Source organism: Myotis myotis, unplaced genomic scaffold, assembly GCF_014108235.1.
Source record: "Myotis myotis isolate mMyoMyo1 unplaced genomic scaffold, mMyoMyo1.p scaffold_m19_p_3, whole genome shotgun sequence".
In the NCBI taxonomy this organism is placed as follows: domain Eukaryota; kingdom Metazoa; phylum Chordata; class Mammalia; order Chiroptera; family Vespertilionidae; genus Myotis; species Myotis myotis.
In genome coordinates, this window is record NW_023416335.1 from 133,265,607 (window position 1) to 133,288,955 (window position 23,349).

A 23,349-nucleotide genomic window follows, 5' to 3' on the forward strand; every position below is an offset into this window, starting at 1 on the left:
TTTAAAGGTGGGAAGAATATATCAACTGAATTATTTCACCATGCCTTTTTTAAGGAACTTATAAAACAGCAGATGTAAAAATACTCTGACCTTTCTTCTTTTTCTTTAAAGCAGGAGATGAATTCCTGTGTGAAAGATACCCTCCCTATACCAGGAGGAAAGAGACATTCTTCTCACAAGGACAGGAAGAGAGGCTGAGAGAAATATACACAAACAAACTTGTTAAACTAACCCTTATTTCCTAGTCAATTTTTTATTTAATTAAATTCCTTAAACCAAGCACCTTTGCCTGGTCACATTTTCATAATTTACTACACTTATCCAATTCTCTAGGTAAGTGTTCAATTCTAACTGCTTCTTGGGATCTTTATTTTTCTTGGGAGAACTCCCATGTATATGTGTGTGGGGGGGAAACGCTACAATTAAAACTTTTTTCCCCTGTTTTTCTTGTGTCAGTTTAATTCTTAGTCTCAGCCTAAGAACTTAAGAAGGTAAAAGGGAAAATTTTCCTCCTCTCTATGTTAGTGTGTGTATGTATCATTAATACGTCTATCTAAAACAGCTCCTCAATGATATTTGGAACAGAAATTCAAAAAAAATTTTTTTCAATTATATATTATTATAAACTTACCAGAAAGGCAGTTGTTGCTGACATCCAGTTTTTGCAGAGAAACAAAATGAAAAAGTGGCGTGATTTTTGCCAAGCTGAAAACAAAAAAATAGAATTCATAAAATTTTTAAATTGGAAAGGCCTTAACATTATTGAACTAACTATATAATTATAAATCATATAGTACAATTAAATGATATGCAATTATATGTAATTGAATATGCAATAGTATTTGTACACTAAAATACAATTATAATAACACTAAATAACAGTACTTATTAAAATGCAATAATTATAAAATATAAGTATTTATTTTATAATGTAAAACTTATATTATTTCTATAGAGAAATTATCATGGGCTTGCCAATTTAAATAACAAATATCATTTCTTTAGTGTATATGTGTTATTTAAATAAAAACAAGTGAATGTTTTATTGTTAATTGTTTTTGTCTTCGTATAAGGCCAAATTTATAATATTTATGTATTTTTTCTGGATTAAACCATTAGAAGGAAAAACTCATAAAAATATGTATCTTCACTTTTTTACAAGATAACTGATTATAATCACTAATAATAATAGAAAATGTTTTATAACAGTAGTATAGACAAGTCTGGCAGAAATATATGAATATTTAAAATCAATGCTCTTATTAAATTATGCATATTCAAATTCTAATAATAAACTTTCCTCCTACTTTTAAAAGTGTCTATTACTTTCTAAGTTAAAATTGTCATTAAGAGCCTATATTCTAGCAAGGAACATAATATTTAAAATATCACATCATTGGAAACAAAAGTCATAAAAGAAAAATTAACTTTAGTTTGACTTACATTTCTAAGACAAGTCTATACTTACTATGAACATAATATCACCTTATCCTAGATATTTGGAAATAAAAATTAAGTCAAATCATCTGAATCTTTAAATAAAACAAAAATTCTTTCATATAAAATATATTCTCATCACAAACACAATAGTGTTCTGAACCAATTCCCATTATAAATGTTGGAACTCTATAATTGTTCAAAATATGCTTCAGTGGAAGGAATATTTATAGTACAAAAAAAGTATGCATTAATTTCCAGGTTTTTTGTGTTGTTGTTTTTAAGAAATATTGCCTTTTCAGTTGGCCTGGCAGATTTCTTCATCTTTATTTCTAACAGCTCTTAGCAATTGAAAAAAATATATATACACTACTATTAAGTTTAGAAGGTTACAGAATAATACTGTTACTGGAGGCTCATGGATCTGACACAAAACTATCACTTGTACTGACCTTGACTTCTCTCTTGTACTATCCTGTTCTGTATTAGCAGAAAGACAGAGGATACTACCGATGAAAACATAGACTAAATAACAGGCTGGAAGAAGATCTCTCTGAATGTAGCCAATCCTAAGTACAATATTACTATTTATACTAAACCTACACAACACTACTTCTTAAAAACAACGTCCAGTGGGGGAAATCCAAGGTAATAAAAGAAAACGTGGAAAAATATGGCCATTTCATTTATACATTTACTTCATTATTTGTACACAGAGTCCTTAATAGTAAAATTTACTGAAATGTCACATATACACAGAAAAACAAAGAAAATAAAGGGAAAAAAAACCTTAAAACTTTGTCACTGTATACTTAATGGATTTAAGCCCTAACATTAAGACATATCTATTTAGACATGTTCTACATTATTATTACAAATAGGAAATTGAAGTTATTCTTCAATATATAATTCTAATAAATGTATTTATTAAAAGAAAATTCTTATTTGTTTTCTACCTTTAATATATGTCCAATAATAACTCTTTGCTCTTCTATTAAAAGATTTGGAAAGATTAGCCGATAATTAGTTTTTCTCTTTTTTCAGAGTATATAATTTTTTTTCCACCAATTACTTACATAGCAACATACGGTAGAGGTAAAATACAGGTTGTATGAAGACATCAAGTAAAAGTAACTAAGAAAGTTTTAGAATTAAAAAAAAAACCCTTTGCATATACCTATTAAAGTAAAAAAATATTTGGTTTGATCAAATATTTTAATAATATTGAAATTTTATCTTTTCCGATAGCCATGCTTTTAGAATCACGTTTTCATTTTTGGAAATTTAAATCAAGAAAACTGGCAATTCATTCACCTTTGTGACTATGCATTAGGATGGTAGAAACCTAATAGTAGAATCTTAAAACAAAACAAAAACACACAAACTCTAGAACTGTTACTGACATTCTGTGTATATTTTTCCTAAGAAAATTCAAACCAGAAAGACAAAGGACATTAGTGAAAACCTAATACTATTTGACCTTGTCACATTAGCCCTGGGCATAAAAAAGATATAAATTTCAAAGACGACAAAAAGCAAAAGATTTGTACAATGAGCAGCCGATGGGTAATAGTTTCCACTTTCTGCTCCTACTTAGAGTTGCACTGGAAGTAGAAAGGCTTGTGAAGCCAGAGAGTCCTCCAGTTATAACTCCGCAGAGTCAAACTTAAAACAGTCACATGTCCTAATGAAAATTTAAAACAGAAGTCAGAATGAAACAAGTATTTCAAAGAATATGTGCTAAGTATCATTCTTTATATGTATTTCATTTGTTGGAAAAAGAGCATATGGACATAATTTCTTCCCTGTGATGAAAATATTTATCAAAAACTAAAAGAAGAATATATAAAATTTAAAAGACATACCAGCCACAAATACAAATATCTAATTTATAATTTTTTTTTTCAGGTTTACAAATACACTAACATTTTCCTTTTGGATCATTATTATACCTCATAAAATAGGTTAGGTAGGTATTATTATCTTTTTTTACACATGAAAAAAGTGAAGTTCAGGTAGCGAGAAAAGAGTTGTTCAATGTCAACTGACAGATAAATGTGGATTCAGAATGCAAACCTAAATCTGCTGAGTCTGAATTTTACCAAACCTGATATGGTTCTGAAAAGGTCAATGCATATGTGAAAGCTTAATGTAAAATGGCTACTCTTTACAGTTTATCATATTAGCTTATTATGAAAAATCCTGAGATTGAAAATTATTTTTACTATGATTTTAGAAAATAATTTTTTTACTGTATATGTTCATTCAGATCAATCACGTTTCCATGGTTCCCTCATACTTCCCCTTTCATCCTTTCAAAAGTGGTAGACATTTGGATGTACAAAGAGCTTTGAGAGATCCACAAAAACTAAATTCAAATATGTGACAGCAGTATTAAAATGTTCAAAAAAGCATATTATATAATTTAATCTCTTTTTAAATATATTAAGTTCAAGATTAAGCTCTTTTATTCCTAACAGTTTTTTGAGGGAAAGGACATATATTACTCAGTTTTGTATCCCACAAAATAGCAAGCATTATCTCAATATATAAAATGTATAAAGCTAAGCAAACAAAATTATAAATAAATAATTTTATTTTAAGTATACCAATTATAATTAGTTATCTCTAAAATAAATTTTAATAGTCTAGCATATATTATTCCTAGTCATATCAGATTGATAGGGCAAAAATCTATTAGCCAGAATCACCTTTAACTTTTAAAAGTAGAATATTTCTTTGATGATTTCAATGGCTCAATAAGATTAAAGGCATTATTTCTCAAAAATGTTCATAATTTAAATATTTCTAATATTTTAAAATATTATGCTCATCACTGTGGCTTGAGAAACATTTCTATGGTATATGCTAAATATGTCCACTACTGAGGGATTTTTTTTGCATATATCCAAAGCACAGCTAAGTATTTCTATTAACATTTTATCTCTTATCTGGAAATATTGAATAAAAAATCCAATGGGTTTTTGGGTGGCCCAAATTGCTTAAATAGTGTTATCTGATAGAGCTGACTCTGGAATAAATATCCTTTTAAAGTCAAATCACCTTTCATATTTTAGATCTGATTAAAACAATGTGAAGGTATTTTTGAATACACAGTTGGTTCTGATTTGTCAAGTAGTGGAATAGTATATGATAGATATAAATTAAACCATTTGGAGTGTACATGCTTAAAAGATGAACACTATTCAGGCAGAGACTGAGAGAAAACTTTTTTTGTGGGGGGATAGATATACATATTAACATTGGATTGTACTTGTTTACTTGTTTTGCAAGAATTATGTAACTCAAAGAAGAAATTTATGTTAAAGGTGGTTCCTTTTCCATACTCCATGTGCCTTTCGTGAACAAATTAATCATATTAGTCTGAACAGTCTCAATGAAATATTAAACAGAGGGAGACATACACATATTGTGCTCCTGCTTTGGTTTCAACAGTTATTCTCTGCAAAGATCCAGATGTTTGGTGGTTTCAAATGGAACTCCTGTGACAGGTACCCATCTCAATTTAATGTTAAGGTATTTTTTTAAGTGTTACTTTATATCCTTAGGGAAATCAAATTTAAATCTATCTTAACAGTTACAAAAAGACATGCAAGTTGAGAGCAGATTAAAAATCCTTCTTCCAGGACTTAATAAGTACCATTTGAGAGAATGAGACATCCTTCTGAATTAAATTAACTACCTCCTGTATTTTCCAAGGACTATATTCTTTACAAATATAAACAAACCTGCTCTAAGAGTTTTCTACAAGTACATTTTGAGAAAAAACAAAATGAGTAGGATAAGTGACAATTAAAAGTCTACTAAAATTCAAGGGTATGTCAAAACACTTTAATTTTTTAAATTCTATAAAATTCTATTTATAATTTAAGTACCAATTCATTGCAATGCACTTTCTATGAATTACTGGGGGGAAAACTAACAGCTTTTCCACTTAGTATGAAGACCACACAATTAAGTAATCATTTACTGCATTTATTAAGTAAAGTTCATTTTTTACCTGTTTTGAGACAGAGTCAGGTTTTGTAGCAAAGGCAGCCAATACGAAGAACATGCATCCACAATTGAAATGCTGTTATCATCCAAGTACAATTCTCGTAGTAGAACATGATTCTCCAAGGGTGGAATCTGTATTTAAATTTGTGTCATTAGCTTATATTAAGCAAAATATTTTTGTCACTTAACCAAATTTAAAAGTATAAAATTTATCAAAACTAACAACAGATATATTCTGGTAAACTGTGTATCACAAATCAAAGTATAATGTTATGAAAATTTTAGTATAAATTAAATTTTTAAGAATTAACCTCAATTAGAATTTTGTATAGAAAGTATTTTATGCTGAATTTTAGTTAGAATTACATGATAGAAAAGTTAATCCCACTACATACTAAAATATAACTTAAAAGATTTAATTTATTATATTTTGGAATTATGAAAAAGTAATGTTAAATTAGATTTCTTTAAAAATTTTCCTAACTATGGCAAACATTTGTTTAAATACTGGAAAGTGTACAATAGTTTAAAATAAACTGAAAATCAGATACACTGATAAGCAAAAGAAAAATAATCAAAGTTTATTTGAAATATGTGGTTGATATTTTCATCAAAAGAAAAATGTTGCATTAATCACAGAAATGATTTCAAAGCAATTACCTCACTTAGGTAATTTCCCTGTAACTTCAGTATTTGAAGCAATCCACAGTTTTCAATGCCCTCCACTTTAGTAAGATGATTATGTGAGCAATCCAGGTAGATAATGGTAGGAGTGTCACAAAGGCCTTTTGTACTAATTAACTGATTGTTGTCCACAATTAGTTGCTGAAGATTTTTTAAAGATTCTAAACCACCTAGAAGAAAAATTTTCCAGATCAATTGTATCATAATTCTTCAAGATTCTATACGAGAGTTTCAGAATAATTGTGCATTTATATTTGCTAAAGCTAGTATCAGTAAAGTCTTAGACAAGATTCCTACTGAAAACTGTGTAAGTGTAAAATGTATTATTATTTAAACTTGTACTGGGGAGATATATTTTTGAATGATATATATCAATTGAAAAGTGAACAAAATTCTAAAAGGTGTACATTGGGCACAGAATGTTTTATTTTCTAATGACAATGGGACAATGGATAGATAGAAGGACTCTTTTTTAAAAAATAATTTTTAAACTCAGTTTTTTAAATTTTTTTATTAAGTTATTACATATGTGTCCTTATCCCCACATTACCCCCATACCGCCCCAACTCATGCCCTCACCCCCCTGTTGTCTGTGTCCATTGGTTAGGCCTATATGCTAGCATATAAGTTCTTTGGTTGATCTCTCCCCTTACCCTCACCCTCCCCTACCTTCCCTCTGAGGTTTGATGGTCTGATTGATGCTTCTCTGTCTCTGGATCTGTTTTTGTTCATCAGTTTATGTTGTTCATTATATTCCACAAATGAGTGAGATCATGTGATATTTATCTTTCTCTGACTGGCTTATTTCACTTAGCATAATGCTCTCCAGTTCCATCCATGCCATTGCAAATGGTAAGAATTCCTTCTTTTTTACCGCAGTGTAGTATTCCATTGTGTAGATGTCCCACAGTTTTTTAATCCACTCATCTATTGATGGGCACTTAGGCTGTTTCCAAATCTTAGCTATGGTGAATTGTGCTGCTATGAACATAGGGGTGCATACATCCTTTCTAATTGGTGTTTCTAGTTTCTTGGAATATATTCCTATATTCCTGGGTCAAATGGGAGTTCCATTTTTAGTTTTTTGAGGAAACTCCATACTGTTCTCCACAGTGGCTGCGCCAGTCTGCATTCTCACCAGCAGTGAAGGAGGGTTCCTTTTTCTCCACATCCTCGCCAGCACTTGTCGTTTGTTGATTTGTTGATGATAGCCAATCTGACAGGTGTGAGACGGTACCGCATTGTTGTTTTGATTTGCATCTCTTGGATGATTAGTGACTTTGAACATGTTTTCATATGTTTTGTTTTTTTTTAACTCAGTTTTAAGAGCTTAATTTTTTTTTTTAATTTTTTTTTTCAGATACCAAGCTATATTACAAAGTCACTGTTCTCAAAACTGCCTGGTACTGGCACAAGAACAGACATATAGACCAGTGGAACAGAACAGAAAACTTAATTCTATTTCATGTTTTTTTAAATGCATGCCCTAACTGGATTGACTAAGTGGTGATAATATAATAGTAAGGATTATGAGTGTATTATAAAATACTTTATATACATTTCAAGAAAAATGATATTTCAAAATTACAGTATCTCTAATAGTTTGAGTCAAAGTAACAATGTGACAAATGAATATTTCTTATAAAAAAGAATATATTTTATGCTAAAAGTAAAATTTTTATAGTGAGAAATGATTACACAATATTCAAGAGAAGCAGGAAAATGCATAGAAGACCCAAAGAAGGAAAGAGAGACTGAAATTTAATTTTAAGGAATAACCTTATATTTTTAAAAAATTCTTATCTAGGATCAATGTACAAGTATTTTCCCTGTAATGTAAAATAGCAATTATGACTGAGAGAAAATTATTATCTGATGTCATTCAGGGGTAAATTTTTCTACCCTATTAGATATTTGACTAATTTAAAATAATAAACCAATTATATATTATCAATTCTGAGGGATTATAAATAGAATATTACATATAATAGTAATATGTATTAGCCGCAATATAATTTAAAGTCTGCTGAAATAAAAATACTTTGGAGTATAGTATACTCTATGATTATATCTAATGAGCATCAATTAAACCCACTGAAGCAGATAAATGCTTTCCAGGCAGAATGAAATACTAATTAATATTAATTTGTAATTGTGTAACTTCAAATGTCCTTTATCAAATATTTAAATGTCTTAAGCAAGCTACTCGTATAAGCTCAATATTTTTAAAAGGCATGTACATTGCTCTTAAGTTTTTCAGAGCTAATCATAAATATAATTTTCAATTAACTCATTTAAAGTGAATAATACTATGAAAGAATACTATGAAGAATTTATGAAACTTTTCAAAGGTCATCCAAAAAAAGAATTCAGAATGACAAATTAGGTTACACAATGAGAAATGGTAAAGGATCTGGCATAAGAAGCTGAAAGGAAATTGCAGATAAAGTAGGAGAACAATTGGAAGGATAATAGAGGAAAAGGCAAATTGAATACTGTAAGGATGATAGTAGTTAGTAAAATTAAAAATAAAACTATCCTATGTAATAAAAGCCTAATATGCTAAGTGTCCAGTAGTCCATACAACCAATGAAAGCGTAATATGCTAATGATATGCTAAAGCTGCTCAACCGTTCACTATGACATGCACTGACCACCAGGGGGCAGTCAGCTGGACGACAAGTCGCTATGACGTGCACTGACCACCAGGGGACAGATGCTCTGAATGGTAGGTTAACTTGCTACTGGTGTCCGGCCGATCGGGACTGAATGAGATGGGCCAGACAGACCCTAGAGCCCTCCCACGGTCCCTCTCCAGCCTCGATCGTGCACCGGTGGGGTCCCTTAGCCTGGCCTGCACCCTCTCACAATCCAGGACCCCTCAGGGATGTCAGAGAGCCAGTTTCAGCCTGATCTCATTCAATGCAGGAGCTGCCCCCTGGTGGTCAGTGGGCTCCTACAGGGGGAGTGCTGCTCAGTCAGAAGCCGGCCTCACTGCTGGCGAGCACAGTGGTGGTGGCCGGAGCCTCTCCTGCCTCAATGGCAGTGCTAAGGATGTTCAAGTGCCAGCTTAGGCCTGCTCCCCATGGGCCTAAGCTGTCAGTTAGACATCCCCCAAGGGCTCCCAGAGTGCAAGAGGGCACAGGCTGGACTGAGGGACCACCCCCCAAGTGCACAAATTTCGTGCACTAGGCCTCTAAGATAATTTATTTATTCAAAGGCATTTTTATTTACATCAAATTATATACAGTTGAGTGGCATCAGAGGAATGGCGGCATACGGGCGCATCTATCCTCTCCCCCTAACATTTCAACAAAATAATCACCTATAATTCAACAAAGAAGTCCCTGCTCAACACAGATGCACACCTGAGCGACCTGCACACTGGAACAACTAACATGAGCTCCTTGGAATAAGCGGGGAGATGAGAAAAGGGAGGGAAGCTGAACACGGCTACCATGCAGCAGCATGTCTTCAGTGCAGCAACTGGGAACTGACGGCAGCAATCATGAGCAATTTTCTCAGCCAGCCTGGACCAATAGAGAGCTGACCCAGCAAGTGGCTGGCTGTTGGAATAGCCACTGCAGTGGTGGCATTGTGTGGTCGCACACACAAACAGTGAGAGAGTATCTGAACCATAGGTGCGCCTTGTGAATGGGATCTGAGTTGCATGCGTAAGCTGTGAGTCAGCAGACACCTTCCTTACAGAGTCGCTACCCATGACTGGGACTGGCTGACGGCTTTCAGGCAAAGAAAGTAGATCACAGAGCCCTGCCGCTGATTAGATTCCCAGATCTTGCCCCCCCTCCCCTGTTGCTCTTGGATTGTTTCCAGGAGTGTATTGTCTTTAGGCCAAGAGCACTTGCAGTAGAGACAGTTTCTTTCTGTCACTGAACCCCAGGAGGGGTGCTTGGGCTAGAACCTTGGAGGTCAGGGACTGACATTACTGTGAAGGAAAAACAAACCTCACCCCCAAGCTGTAGAGGCAATACAGCCCTACAGAAGCTGCAGAGGCTCAAAACTGTGAGGCCACAGAGGAAAAAAAATCTTGCAATTCAGTGTCATTTACTGCAACAAAGTAGAAAGACCTCCTCAGAGATAAATGGGAAAACAAAGGAGAACAACGAATGCCATGAACAACCACAACAATAACGATGACCAGAAAGAAAATGAAAAATCCCCAGAAAACAGGCTGGAACACACGGAATTATGTGAGTTGAATGACAGAGATTTCAAGATTGCAGTTCTGAAAATACTCGATGAGATTCGAGAAAATACTGACAGGCAATCCAGCTCACTCAGAAAACAAATCAATGAACAAAATGAATATTTCTCCAAAGAAATTGAATTGTTAAAAAAGAATGTGGCAGAAATCCTGGAAATGAAGCAGGCAATTAAAGAAATTAAGAGTGAACTGATGAGCACAGAAAACAGAAGCAACCAGTTAGTGGAAAGAACTAGTGATATTGAAAATAGAAATCAAGGAATGATGCAAAGGGAAGAAGAGAAAGACCTGAGAATAAAGAAATACGAAAGAGCCATATGATACCTCTCTGATTACATAAAAAAATTAAAATAACATCAGAATCCAGGCAGAGCAGAGGAGGAAGAGAGAGAGTATAGAATGGAGAGTCTATTAAAACAAATAGTGGATGAGAACTTCCCAATCTATGGAAAGAACTAGAACCTCAAATCCAAGAAGCAAACAGAACACCTAGTTACCTTAATCCAAAGAGGCCCACTTCAAGGCGCTTGGTAATTAAGCTGTCAGTAATTAGTGACACAGAAAAAATCCTCAAAGCATCCAGGAAAAAGAAGGAAGTAACCTACAAAGGGAAACCCATCAGAATTTCACCCGACTTCTCAGCAGAAACTCTACAAGCAAGATGAGAGTGGAACCAAATATCCAAATGCCTGAAAGAGAGAAATTACCAGCCACGGATATTATATCCAGTAAAATTATCACTTAAATATGAAGGAGAAACATGAACAATCCCAGACATACAGAAACTGAGGGAGTTTATTACTAGAAAACTTCCATTGCAGGAAATATTCAAGGGGTTATTCTACCTGAAACAAAGAACATAAGATCATAACACTATCAGAAGGATTGTCAAAACTTTGCCGCATAAACAGGGATAATTTGTGACAATAAAAACATACAAGGGGAAGAAGGACAGGTATGAATAGGCAAAAGAAGATGAAGATCAGATGCACTCAAAAGGGGAAAAAAACTATGGTATATATGCAACTTCACTTTTTATAAAACTAATGGCAACCACACACAAAAATCCCCCAAACAAGACATATAGCTTAAAAAAAGAGAGGAAACACAGGAAAGATGTATGGAATACCACCAAACAAAAACAACAGGTAGAAAAATAAAGGAAAAGAACCAATGGAAGCACAGAGTTAAAAGAAAACAAAAGATAAAACGGCTATAGGAAATCCTCATACATCAATAATTACCCTAAATGTAAATGATCTAAGTTCACCAGTAAAGAGGCACAGAATAGCAGAATGGATCAAAGAACAAAACCCAACCATATGTTGCCTTCAAGGGACACATCTAAACAGCAGAGACAAAGGTAGATTCAAAGTAAAAGGGTGGAAAATGATTCTCCAAGCAAATAACACCCACAAAAAAGCAGGTGTACTTTCTTGATAAAAATGCTCACCAAGGTGGGAATAGAAGGATCATACCTCAACATAATAAAAACCATATATGACAAACTCACAGCCAACAATATACTCAATGGGCAAAAACTAAAACCATTTCCCTAAGAACAGGAACAAGACAGGGACGCCCACTCTCACCACTCTTGTTTGACATAGTACTGGAAGTACTAGCCATTGCGATCAGACAAAAAGAAAAAATAAAAGACATCCAAATTGGAAAAGAAGAAGTTAAACTGTCCTTATTCACAGATGACATAATATTGTACATCGAAAACCCTAAAGACTCCTTCAGAAAATTATTAGACTTAATAAATGAATTCGGCAATGTAGCAGGATACAAAATTAATGCCAAGAAATCTATGGCATTTCTATACACCAATAATGAACTTACAGGAAGAGAGACTAAAAAAGCAATCCCATTTACCAGTGCACCAAAAAAATTAAGATACCTAGGAATAAACTTGACTAAGGAGGTAAAAGACCTCTACTCAGAAAACTACAGGATGCTGAAAAAGGAGATAGAGGAAGACATAAACAGATGGAAGAACATACAGTGTTCATGGATTTGTAGAATCAACATCATGAAGATGTCCATACTACCCAAAGCAATCTATAGATTCAATGCACTCCCCATTAAAATACCAATGGCATATTTCACAGACCTAGAACAAACTTTCCAAAAATTCATCTGGAATAAAAAAAGACCCTGAATACCCGCAATCCTGAGAAAGAACAATGTAGGTGGGATCTCAATACCAGATATCAAGCTGTATTACAAAGCCACTGTTCTCAAAACAGCCTGGTACTGGCACAAGAATGGACATGTAGATCAGTGGACTAGAATAGAGAACCCAGAAATCGACCCAACCACTAAGCTCAATTAATATTCGATAAAGGAGGCATGAACATACAATGGAGTCAAGACAGCCTCTTCAATAAATGGTGTTGGAAAAATTGGACAGATACATGCAAAAAAATGAAACTAGACCACCAACTTACACCATACACAAAAATAAACTCAAAATTGAAAAGGACTTAAACATAAGACAGGAAACCATAAAATTATTAGAGAAATCCACAGGCAGCAAAATCTCAGACATATGCCGAAGCAATTTCTTCACTGATACTGCTCCTAGGGCAATGGAAATTAAAAAGAAAATAAACAAATGGGACTACATCAAAATAAAAAGCTTTTGCACAGCAAAGGAAACCATCAACAAAACAAGACAGCCCACTGCATGGGAGAACATATTTGCAAACATTATCACTGATAAGGGTTTAATCGCCAACATTTATAGGGAACTCATACAACTTAACAAAAGAAAGAGAAACAATCCAATCAAAAAATGGGCAATGGACCTAAATAGATACTTTTCAAAAGAAGACAGAAGAAAGGCCAAAAGATATATGAAAACATGTTCAAAGTCACTAATCATCCAAGAGATGCAAATCAAAACAACAATGAGGTACCATCTCACACCTGTCAGAATGTCTATCATCAACAAATCAACAAACGACAAGTGCTGGCGAGGATGTGGAGAAAAAGGAACCCTCGTGCACTGCTGGTAAGAATGCAGACTGGTGCAGCCACTGTGGAGAACAGTATGGAGTTTCCTCAAAAAACTAAAAATGGTACTCCCATTTGACCCAGTGGTCCCACTTCTAGGACTATATCCCAAGAAACCAGAAACACCAATCAGAAAGGATGTATGCACCCCTATGTTCATAGCAGCACAATTCACCATAGCTAAGATTTGGAAACAGCCTAAGTGCCCATCAATAGATGAGTGGATTAAAAAACAGTGGTACATCTACACAATGGAATACTATGCGGTGGTAAAAAAGGAGTTCTTATCATTTGCAACAGCATGGATGGACCTGGAGAGCATTATGCTAAGGGAAATAAGCCAGTCAGAGAAAGACAAATATCACATGATCTCACTCATTTGTGGAATATAATGAACAACATAAACTAATGAACAAAAACAGATCCAGAGACAGAGAAGTATCAATCAGACCATCAAACCTCAGAGGGAAGGAAGGGGAGGATGGGGGTAAGGGGGAGAGATCAACCAAAGGACTTATATGCTAGCATATAGGCCAAACCAATGGACACAGACAACAGGGGGTGAGGGCATGAGTGGGGGGAATGGGGGGAATGTGGGGATAAGGACACATATGTAATAACTTGATCTAAAAAAAATTTTAAAAAGAAGGTGTAACCATACTTATATCTGATAAAATAAATCTAAAGATAACAAGAAACAAAGATGGACACTTTATAATGATAAAGGGAACACTACAACAGGAAAACATAACACTTCTTAATATATATGCATCCAACCAGGGAGCACCAAAATATATTAAACAGCGACTCACAGAACTAAAGGAAAAAGCAGAGAGAGAAATATCTTGCATGTACCCCAACCAAGCCAAGGATTGAATCTGCAACTGAGATGCATGCCCTTGACCAGATTGAACCTGTGACTCTTCTATCCACTGAGCTAAACCAGCTAGGGCAAGACAACATGATTTTCAATCAATATACAGAGAAGGCATGATTAGTCTATTCTATAAAATAGATTTAATCTGATGAAATTAATATGATTTCAAGCTTCAGATACAGTGGTGTATTTCTGAGCATTCCTACTTCTAGGAATCTACCTATATATATAAAAGCCTAAGCGACTGACCAACCGAATGACTAGTAGACTAGTCTCTATGATGCGCACTGAACACCAGGGTGCAGACTCTCAACGCAGGAGATGCCCCCTGGTGGTCAGTGCGTCCCACAATGGGAGCGCCGCTCAGTGACCGATGGGTGCCAGACGCTGGGCTCATGGCTGCTGAGCACAGCTGCAGCAGCACAGCCTCTCCCGCCTCCATGGCAGCTATACTGAGCAGCGGTGGTGGCGGCAAGCACAGTGGGGTCGGGATGAGAGGGAACAGCAGGGTGCCTGGCTGGGCTCGGGCTCCTCCTCGGCCGCCTGCCACTTGGCGCACTACTACATTCCTCGGGGGATGTCGGACTGCCAGTTTCGGCCCACAGGCCAGGGGATCGGGCTGAAACAGGCAGTCTTACATCCCCCGAGGGGTCCCAGAATGCGAGAAGGCGCAGGCCAGGCTGAGGGACCCCACTGGTGCCTGGATGGGCCTTTAGTCCATTATACAGTAATACATACAAAACTATAAAATAATATATAGAAGGATTCTTGCCATATTATTTAAAAACAAAGAAATAGAGATAAGTTAAATGTCTATCCATAAAAAATAGTTATTATAGAGTATCTATAAAGTGAAAATATATAATCATCAATATGAAGTAGTCTAATATAGAAGAATGTCTATGACTTATAACTATATGTAAAATCTAAGTTACATACATAGACTTTTAATGCCTGAGTATACCTGAATCTAAATCTACACATCTATAATTGTATTGCATAGGACAAGGGCTTGACTGATTCATAAGTAACTGGGAACAGTGGTTACTCCTACAAAATAAAAAAGAGAAGGTGTCAGTAGAGAGATAAAATTTCACTGCTTATATTGTATATTCCTTTATCTTGATAAATTTTAAATGAGAATGCATTTCTTGTGTAAAATTTTTAAAAATCATATATTTTTTTAAAAAATCAAAGTAAGTATTGAATAGAACTGTTATTCTGTATTTAATTCTGACCATTACCAACGAGGGGTGGTTGAACTGTAGAAGAACATGGGAAAATCTGATTCTGTCATCCATCAAAAGGGTTTGTTATATACCCAAACTGGAGGAACTCTCTACATAAATAGTAGGACATTTAACATGAAAATTTTAAAGGAAATTCAGTGAAATGTTAAAATGTATACAGTGGGGCCTTGACTGATGAGTGTCCCGACTAACGAGTTTTTTGAGATACCAGTTGTCTCTCGGCCCATTTTTTGCATTGAGTTGACAGAGTAATTTGAGTTAACGAGCTCCTTAACGAGCTCCTTAACGAGCTCGGTCTCGGAACCAATTAAACTAGTAAGTCAAGGCCCCACTGTATTTGGTAGGATCTCTAAAACACTGGCCTATATGTAATAGTGAGACTATTCATTTAAAAAGACAGCAAATATTGATTATACAACCTAAAAAATTATCCTTATGAGGAAAATAAAAGAAAATCATCTAAAAAAATAAATGGAATTGAGGTCTGCCAACAACCATGTGAGTGAGCTTGGAGGTAGTTCTTTCAGCTTCATTAAGCTGTGGGATATAGGCAGTCTTGGTTAACAACTTGACTGCAACCTCATGAGAGACCCTGAGCCAAAACCACTCAGCTAAGCCAATCCTAGTTTCCTGACCAACTGAAAATATGAGGTAATACATGTTTGTGGTTTTAAATTCTAAGTTTCAGAGTACTTTGCTTCACAACAACACATAACTAATACAGTAAGTATTCTAGTCTGAAGAAAACATGCAAAAGAAGAAAATATGTTAAAAATGCTTTGGGCTATGGAGGCACATTTAAAGAAATGTAATGTTACAACAATTAAAAAATATTTAAACAACAGATATAGGTCAACAAATAGACCAAATATATTAAAACAGATGCAGGTAAACAAATGGACCAAAGATATTTAAACAACAGATATAGGTAAACACATGTGCCAAAATGGACATGACAGACTAATAATTTAGAAACAACACTTATAGAAGAGACTCAGAGAGCTAAATAAGGCGGAAATAATCACATTGAGAATAAAATGTGAAGAAACAAAAGATAAAAAGACATAGATTAAATTGGTTAAACAATAATAGACATGAAAGATAGACAAAGTCAACCAAAATATAAATCATCTATAACTGAAAAATACAATTAAGCCAAACAAGTTTTCATATATATAAAACTAAAATTTTCCAGAATTGAAAGAATAACTTAATGTGTAGTTTGAAAAATAAATTACATTCCAAGACAAATTTGTGTGGATTTGTTGACAATAAGATGTTTCTTGGGTGAGTTATTGACCAGGGACAAAGAAAATGTTATTCAGAAATATAGACACCAATCAGTTATGAAGAGAGAAAAATCAAGTTAGGCTATCAGTTTACCACAGCAAAATACAATATCATATATTCAATGGAGCAATGTCTACAAAGTACTAAGTAAAAGTGTGACCTCAAAATAGAATGCATAAATATATTCTCATTTAAGTATGAAGGCAATGACAGGTATTCTCAAGTGTGTACGAATTCAAGGAATATAGCATCCATTAGTTCATTTTAAAAAATAAGATTTAAAAAGAGCTAATAAACTATGTAATCCAGACAACCAAAAGATGAAAGAAGTAGTTGTAAAAAGAACTAGTACTGACCCATTTTCATACGAATCTAGTGCTGCTAAAAAAACACAGAAATAGAGTCATAAATTCTGATATAATAAAAATTGTGAGGGGGAAAAATGATTGGAGAAAGTATAAATATTCTAATTTGTCCTATTTTCTTAAAGAGGAGTTAGTTTATCCAAAATAAATAAATCAGAAGCACAAGTTTTAATAAATCATTGAAAAACACAAATTATATTATATCTGACAAAACTGGAAGAGGATTTTTAAAAATGTTTCCAAATGAGTTGTTTAGAAAGTAAACAATTTGAAGTTCAAAATCTAAATAAATATGGTAGGAAAAGAGAATAAGCAGAACAGTAAAGCCAATTTTCAGTGTGAGAAAATTAGTTCAATCTGATGAACAGGAAGATCAATTTCTATAGCCTCACAGTTTGAGGAGGCAAAACTCAAAATTCACCTATGGTAGACAAGTAAAACAGACAATTCCACATATATATGGAAGCCCAACCACTTACATCCAACCAGAGGACAGGAAATAATTAAATTATCTGTCTCAAATCTCAGAATTCAGAAAAAGGAAAAAAATCTACTTCTTAAAATAATAAACCCAAGTTGACTCTCTCATAAATTTGCAGCTAAAATTCATTTTAATTGTAGCACAAATTATTTTAGATTGTTTATATTTCCCTGCATCTGAAAAAAATCCTCTTTAAAGAACAAACTTTCATCCCAAAGCCTTAATTTTAAGGGAAATAAATAGGTGACCTCAAAAATCACATGAAATATACAACAAAATAGGGTACCAAAAATAAGAGTTAATAGGAACAACAAATTCCAGAAAAACTAGATGCACATGGAAATTAGAATTGAAATTAAAAACTCAATAACTTGGATTCATAGCAGGTCAGAATTTGTCAACAGGTATCTATAATAATAAAAGTGTAATATGCTAATTAGACCAGACAGCCAGATGACCTTCCAGACGTCATTCTAGACGTCCTTCTGGATGAAGCCACAGCAGTGGGGGCTGAGGCAGAGGCAGTTAGGGGCAATGAGGCAGGCAGGTGAGCGGTTAGGGGCGATGGGGCAGGCAGGCGAGTGGTTAGGGGTGATCAGGCAGACAGAAAAGCAGTTAGGGGCATCAGGCAGGCAGAGGCAGTTAGGGGTGATCAGGCAGGCAGGTGAGTGGTTAGGAGCGATCAGGCAGGCAGGCAGGTGAGCCTTAGGAGCCAGCGGTCCTGGATTGGGAGAGGGTGCAGGCCGGTCTGAGGGGACCTCCCACTCTGTACACAAATTTTGTGCACCAGGCTTCTAGTATAGATACATATATATAAATTATCTAGAGACAGCAAAAAGACAGAAAAATAGAATACAGGAAATATGAAAGCTAGCATCAAAAGATAGATATATGTTTCAGAAGGAGAGAAAAAATAAGAAAAAAACGTTTGAAAAGATAATGGCTGACAAATAGCCAAATACATTTAAAGAGTGCAAGCTACATATTCATTAACTGCATCAAACCCCAGGCAGGATGAATGAAAAAGAAACATCAGAATAAAAGCTAAGACACATCAGGATAAAAGCACATACCAAAAATAATAAGGAAAATTACTATAAAAAGGCATAGAAAATACTCTCAGAACTTTCAGAAATGTAATTGACATCTGACTTTTAACAGCAACAGTGAACATTATGGAATGGTATCTGAAAGTTACTGAAAGATAATAAAATTCAATTAAAAAATATAATCAGTTAAACGATTCAAATACGAGTGTTAAATAAAGAAACCTGCATACAAACAAAATCTGGCAGAGTTTTTTTTTTTATCAACTATTGCTACAAGAAACTACTAAGGATCAATCTCAGGAGAAAGTAACTTAAGATCTTAAAGAAGAAAAGAGGAAATGAGGAAAACCACAACAATCAACTCAAAAGAAGACAAGGTTGGGGGAGGGAGGAATAAAAAATGTAGCAAAGGCTTTCTCTTTACAGTAAATACGTAGTAGTTAGGTAATCAAATAATTCTTTATTGATAATCAGAAAAAAAATGACAAAATATGAACATCAAGGCATTTAATAACTAAAATAATATAGAAGAAAAGGGTTAAGTTCCAAAAAAGTGAAATGAGCATATTATTTAGGGATATCTATTAATTCTAGGAAAAGATGGCTTGCAAAACTAGGGAGTCAAAACCTGTGCTCCAGGGATGTCCTCAGAGAAGGAGGCCTCATGAATCCCTACCTTACTTTTGGTCGGGACCTCCATGTGCTATACATTAATTCAAATACAGAATGGCTCCAAGCTACTGAAGCCAGCTTTAAATAGTCTCTCTCTATATATAGATTTGGCTGCACACAGATTGCTAGAGCAAACAGTAAAGACCTCTGGAGGAAAATAACAGCGTCATAGCCTCAAATAATCATACAGTTTTGTTTTTTCTTAGTATACTTTGACTGTAAAAAAATAAAAATAAAAAATAAAAGCAAGTACATAACATTGTGTGAACAAAAACCAAGAAAATCAACAGAAAATAGAAGCCATCCACAGAGAATCAGATAATTGTTATCAGATACAAAAATTAATAAGACTTTGTTGAACGCATAAAAGTTAAATATAAAAATTTACAATGTAGATATTATAAAATGTTAATTGAATGCTAAATAAAAGCAGCAAAGACATCCTAAAATGAAAAACTACAATAACTACAAACAAGACTTTCATGGATAGATTGGCTATTATATTAGACACAGCTAAAGAGAGTTTTTATAAACTAACTAGAGGCCCGATGCATGAAATTCGTGCAAGAGTGGGCCTTCCTTCCTCTGGCTGCCAGCACCGGCTTCCCTCTGGCACCCGGGACCTGGGCTGGCTTCCCTCCAGCTGCCCGCAGGCACCGGGGACCTGGGCTGGCTTCAATCCAGCCCTGGCTTTGTCTGGAAGGATGTCCGGAAGGATGTCTGGAAGGATGTCCGATAATATTAGCATATTATCCTTTTATTATTGTAGATAGCTGTTAGACAGACATGAGCAGAGCAAAGATGATGGGCCAGGTACAGAAACTCACCAGGGTAGAAAGCCCTGGATGACTAGCAAGGAACAAAACTGGGAAAACAAGAACCTCACCCCCAAGGTAACCTATTCTCCCCTAGCATCACTGGTCATAAGGTTTAGACCCCCTGACCTTTTTCTGCCTAAATATAGCATCTAGGCCTCAGATGTATTTCAACTCCGGGCTCAGAAAAGCAGCAAAACCAGAAAAGTGATGCTTGTGGCTGCCTCAGGACCAGCCTAATATATTGACTAATGACCCCCTGCCTTGGCACCACCTAATCAGTGGAGAGCATGACCCCTGCAAGGGCACACCTGGTAAATATTCTATGGATACTCTCCCCTGAACCTCCCCTAAGATTTCCACCTGCCAAAGAGATATAAATATGCTCAGGACAAAGGACCGAGTGGGTGCTCTCCCCCAGGGGAGCACGTCCCTGCCATCCCCTTCTCCCTCCTTTACTCTTAGTGACCCCATGAGACTTGCAACCAGGGAGCAATGGGCAGCAGCAGCTCGAGCTGGGCTAACCCTAGAATCTGTCTCCAAGGCCTTTGCTCTGACTCCTCAGTGAGCCAAAGCAGCCCAGCCTAGGCTCTCCTGTTGCATCTTCTATGCCAGTGATGGCGAACCTTTTGAGCTCAGCGTGTCAGCATTTTGAAAAACCCTAACTTAACTCTGGTGCCATGTCACATATAGAAATTTTTTGATATCTGCAACCATAGTAAAACAAAGACTTTTATTTTTGATATTTATTTTATATATTTAAATGCCACTTAACAAAGAAAAATCAACCAAAAAAATGAGTTCGCGTGTCACCTCTGACACGCGTGTCATAGGTTCGCCATCACTGTTCTATGCCCTTCCTTGTTTCACTGTCCTATGTACATTTTTGCCACCATCATGGACCCGGTACCCTTTGGCTCGGTGCTGTGTAGCCCTTCCCTTTGGATATCCCCATTCTCCATCCTCTTTTCTTCAAATAAATTTAATTTTTCTTTCTTAGCCATCTAAGATTGCTCTTTAGCCTGCCCGTGTACCAACAACTTTAACCTTCCAATAGTCACAAGAAAACATCCAGAGTGATGCATAGAGATGCAAAAGAAATTTTTAAAAAATCATGAATATAATTATAAGACTGTAATAGGATTATGGGATATAAAGGGGATCTCTCTCTCTCTCTCTCTCTCTCTCTCTCTCTCTCTCTCTCTCTTCCCCCCCTTTCTCTCTCTCTCCATATATATAAATGACTCAGAATTTTTCAACACTGTATAAAGATGCCAATCCACAGATTTAAGAGGCATGATAGATTGAAGCAGAATAAATTCTAAGATGACCACAAGTAGGAACATCAAAGTAAACTCATGAAAATAATAAACAAACAAAAAATTTTTTAAAGGGAAAAGAATATTATCTTCCAAGGATCAACAATTAGGTTACTTCATATCAGCTTGAGCAGGGAAAGCTAGTATAAAATGGAATATGTTCACTATTTTGCAAAATATATGCCAACTGTTAAGTCTATATTGCAAAATATACATATGTACATATACAAATGTGTATATGTGTCTATACTTAAAAACATACTTAACCAAATAAAATCTGAAAAAATTCATCCCAGCAGACCTGTACTTGAAATATGGAAAATGAAAGAAGAAATAGAGAACAATGGAAGGTTTAAAAAAGTGGGTGAATCTAAATGATGACTATTTATAAAAGAATAATGTCTTAAGGCATTCCAAACACACACACACACACACACACACACACACACACACACACACACAAAAGTTGGAAGGGAGTTAATGAAGTTTAAGTGTTCTATGACTTTAGCATTGCTTTGGGGAATAAAAAGGAAAGTACCAAATAAATTTAGATTTGGTAAATCAAGAAGGCATAATGTAATATCTATAGTAAACCAAAAGAACAGTGAAATAATATTATATAACTGGTAATATAATAGAAATGAAACATTGGATAATTTAAAACATTAATCAAACCAAAGATGGTGGAAAAAAACAAGCAAAACAGAAGGACAAACAGAATCAAATAGTAAGATAGTAAATTTAAACACAAATATATCAATAATTGCACTTAATTATTGAATTACACAATTATTAGGGACTAACTGCTACAAATCAAAGTTAGAATTTGTCAGACAGCCTTGTAAAAACAATAATGAAAACAAGAAATTTTTACATTAAAGATGCATACTAAAAATAGGACTTGTAGAAATATTATAAGTAAAACTAAGCCCCGTGCACGAATCCATGCACCAGTAGCTCTCTGCGGGGCCTGGCTGCTCCACGACTGCTGCCCAGAGGCTCTCAGTGGCCCAGAGGCCCATCTGCAGCCAGGCACAGAACGCTTGCCTAGTCACCAGGGTGACGAGGCAAGTGTTCCCCCCACACCCTGCTGCTTTGTGCCCACTGCCCAGAGACCCTCCATGGCTGGGGTGGAATGCTTGCCTTGTCGCCACGGCAATGAAGCAAGCATTTCTCCTGGCCACTCACACTGCCCACTCTCAGCAGCCGCCTCCCTCCCCTGGGACTGGGGGGCTCCGGCAGGGCTGAGAGGACTGGGTGCCACCATCTTTGTGACAGAGTGATGGTTAATTTGCATATTACCCTTTTATTAGATAGGATAACAGAAAAATATCAATTATGAAAGTACTATAGCAGTGATTCTCAAAGTGTGATCCAGAGGAACCTCTCACACCTCGAGATGCTTTTAAAGGTTTTATGGAGACAAAACTATTTTCATAATAATTCTAAGACATTATTTACCTTTTTATTCATTATTGTTCAAGAGCACATAGTGGAATTTTCCAAAGGCTATACGAGATATGATATTATAACAACCTGAACGGAGAAGAAACTATGGAAACCCAGTTGTCTTGTGCTAAGCAAAATATTAAAGAAATTTGCAAATGTGTAACAATGACCCTCCTCTCACTATATCTTTTGATTTTAAAAATATAGTACAAATTATGAAACTGTTATGAATGCAAAGGTATAAATGTGTTATTATTTTAAATCTGATTGAATTAATAAAAATTAATTTTTCTAATACAATAAATATTGAAAATATTAATAGATATAACCAACATAAATGAAAGCTGCTTGAGGGAGGTCCTCAATCATTTATAAAAATGTTAAAGGGTCCTATGTCC

At 35.0% G+C, this 23,349-nt stretch overlaps 1 protein-coding gene across 1 annotated transcript in view; it reads right to left on the reverse strand.

Annotated features, from left to right (window-relative positions):
• Window positions 1-23,349, reverse strand: part of LRRIQ1 (leucine rich repeats and IQ motif containing 1) — a 262,613-nt gene that overhangs the window by 187,710 nt on the left and 51,554 nt on the right. The window contains exons 10-12 of the mRNA XM_036298965.1: window positions 6,115-6,308; window positions 5,459-5,586; window positions 632-705 (exon numbers count right to left, since the gene is read on the reverse strand). Coding sequence (XP_036154858.1) covers window positions 632-705; window positions 5,459-5,586; window positions 6,115-6,308 — 396 coding nt within the window. The remainder of the gene's footprint in view (window positions 1-631; window positions 706-5,458; window positions 5,587-6,114; window positions 6,309-23,349) is intronic.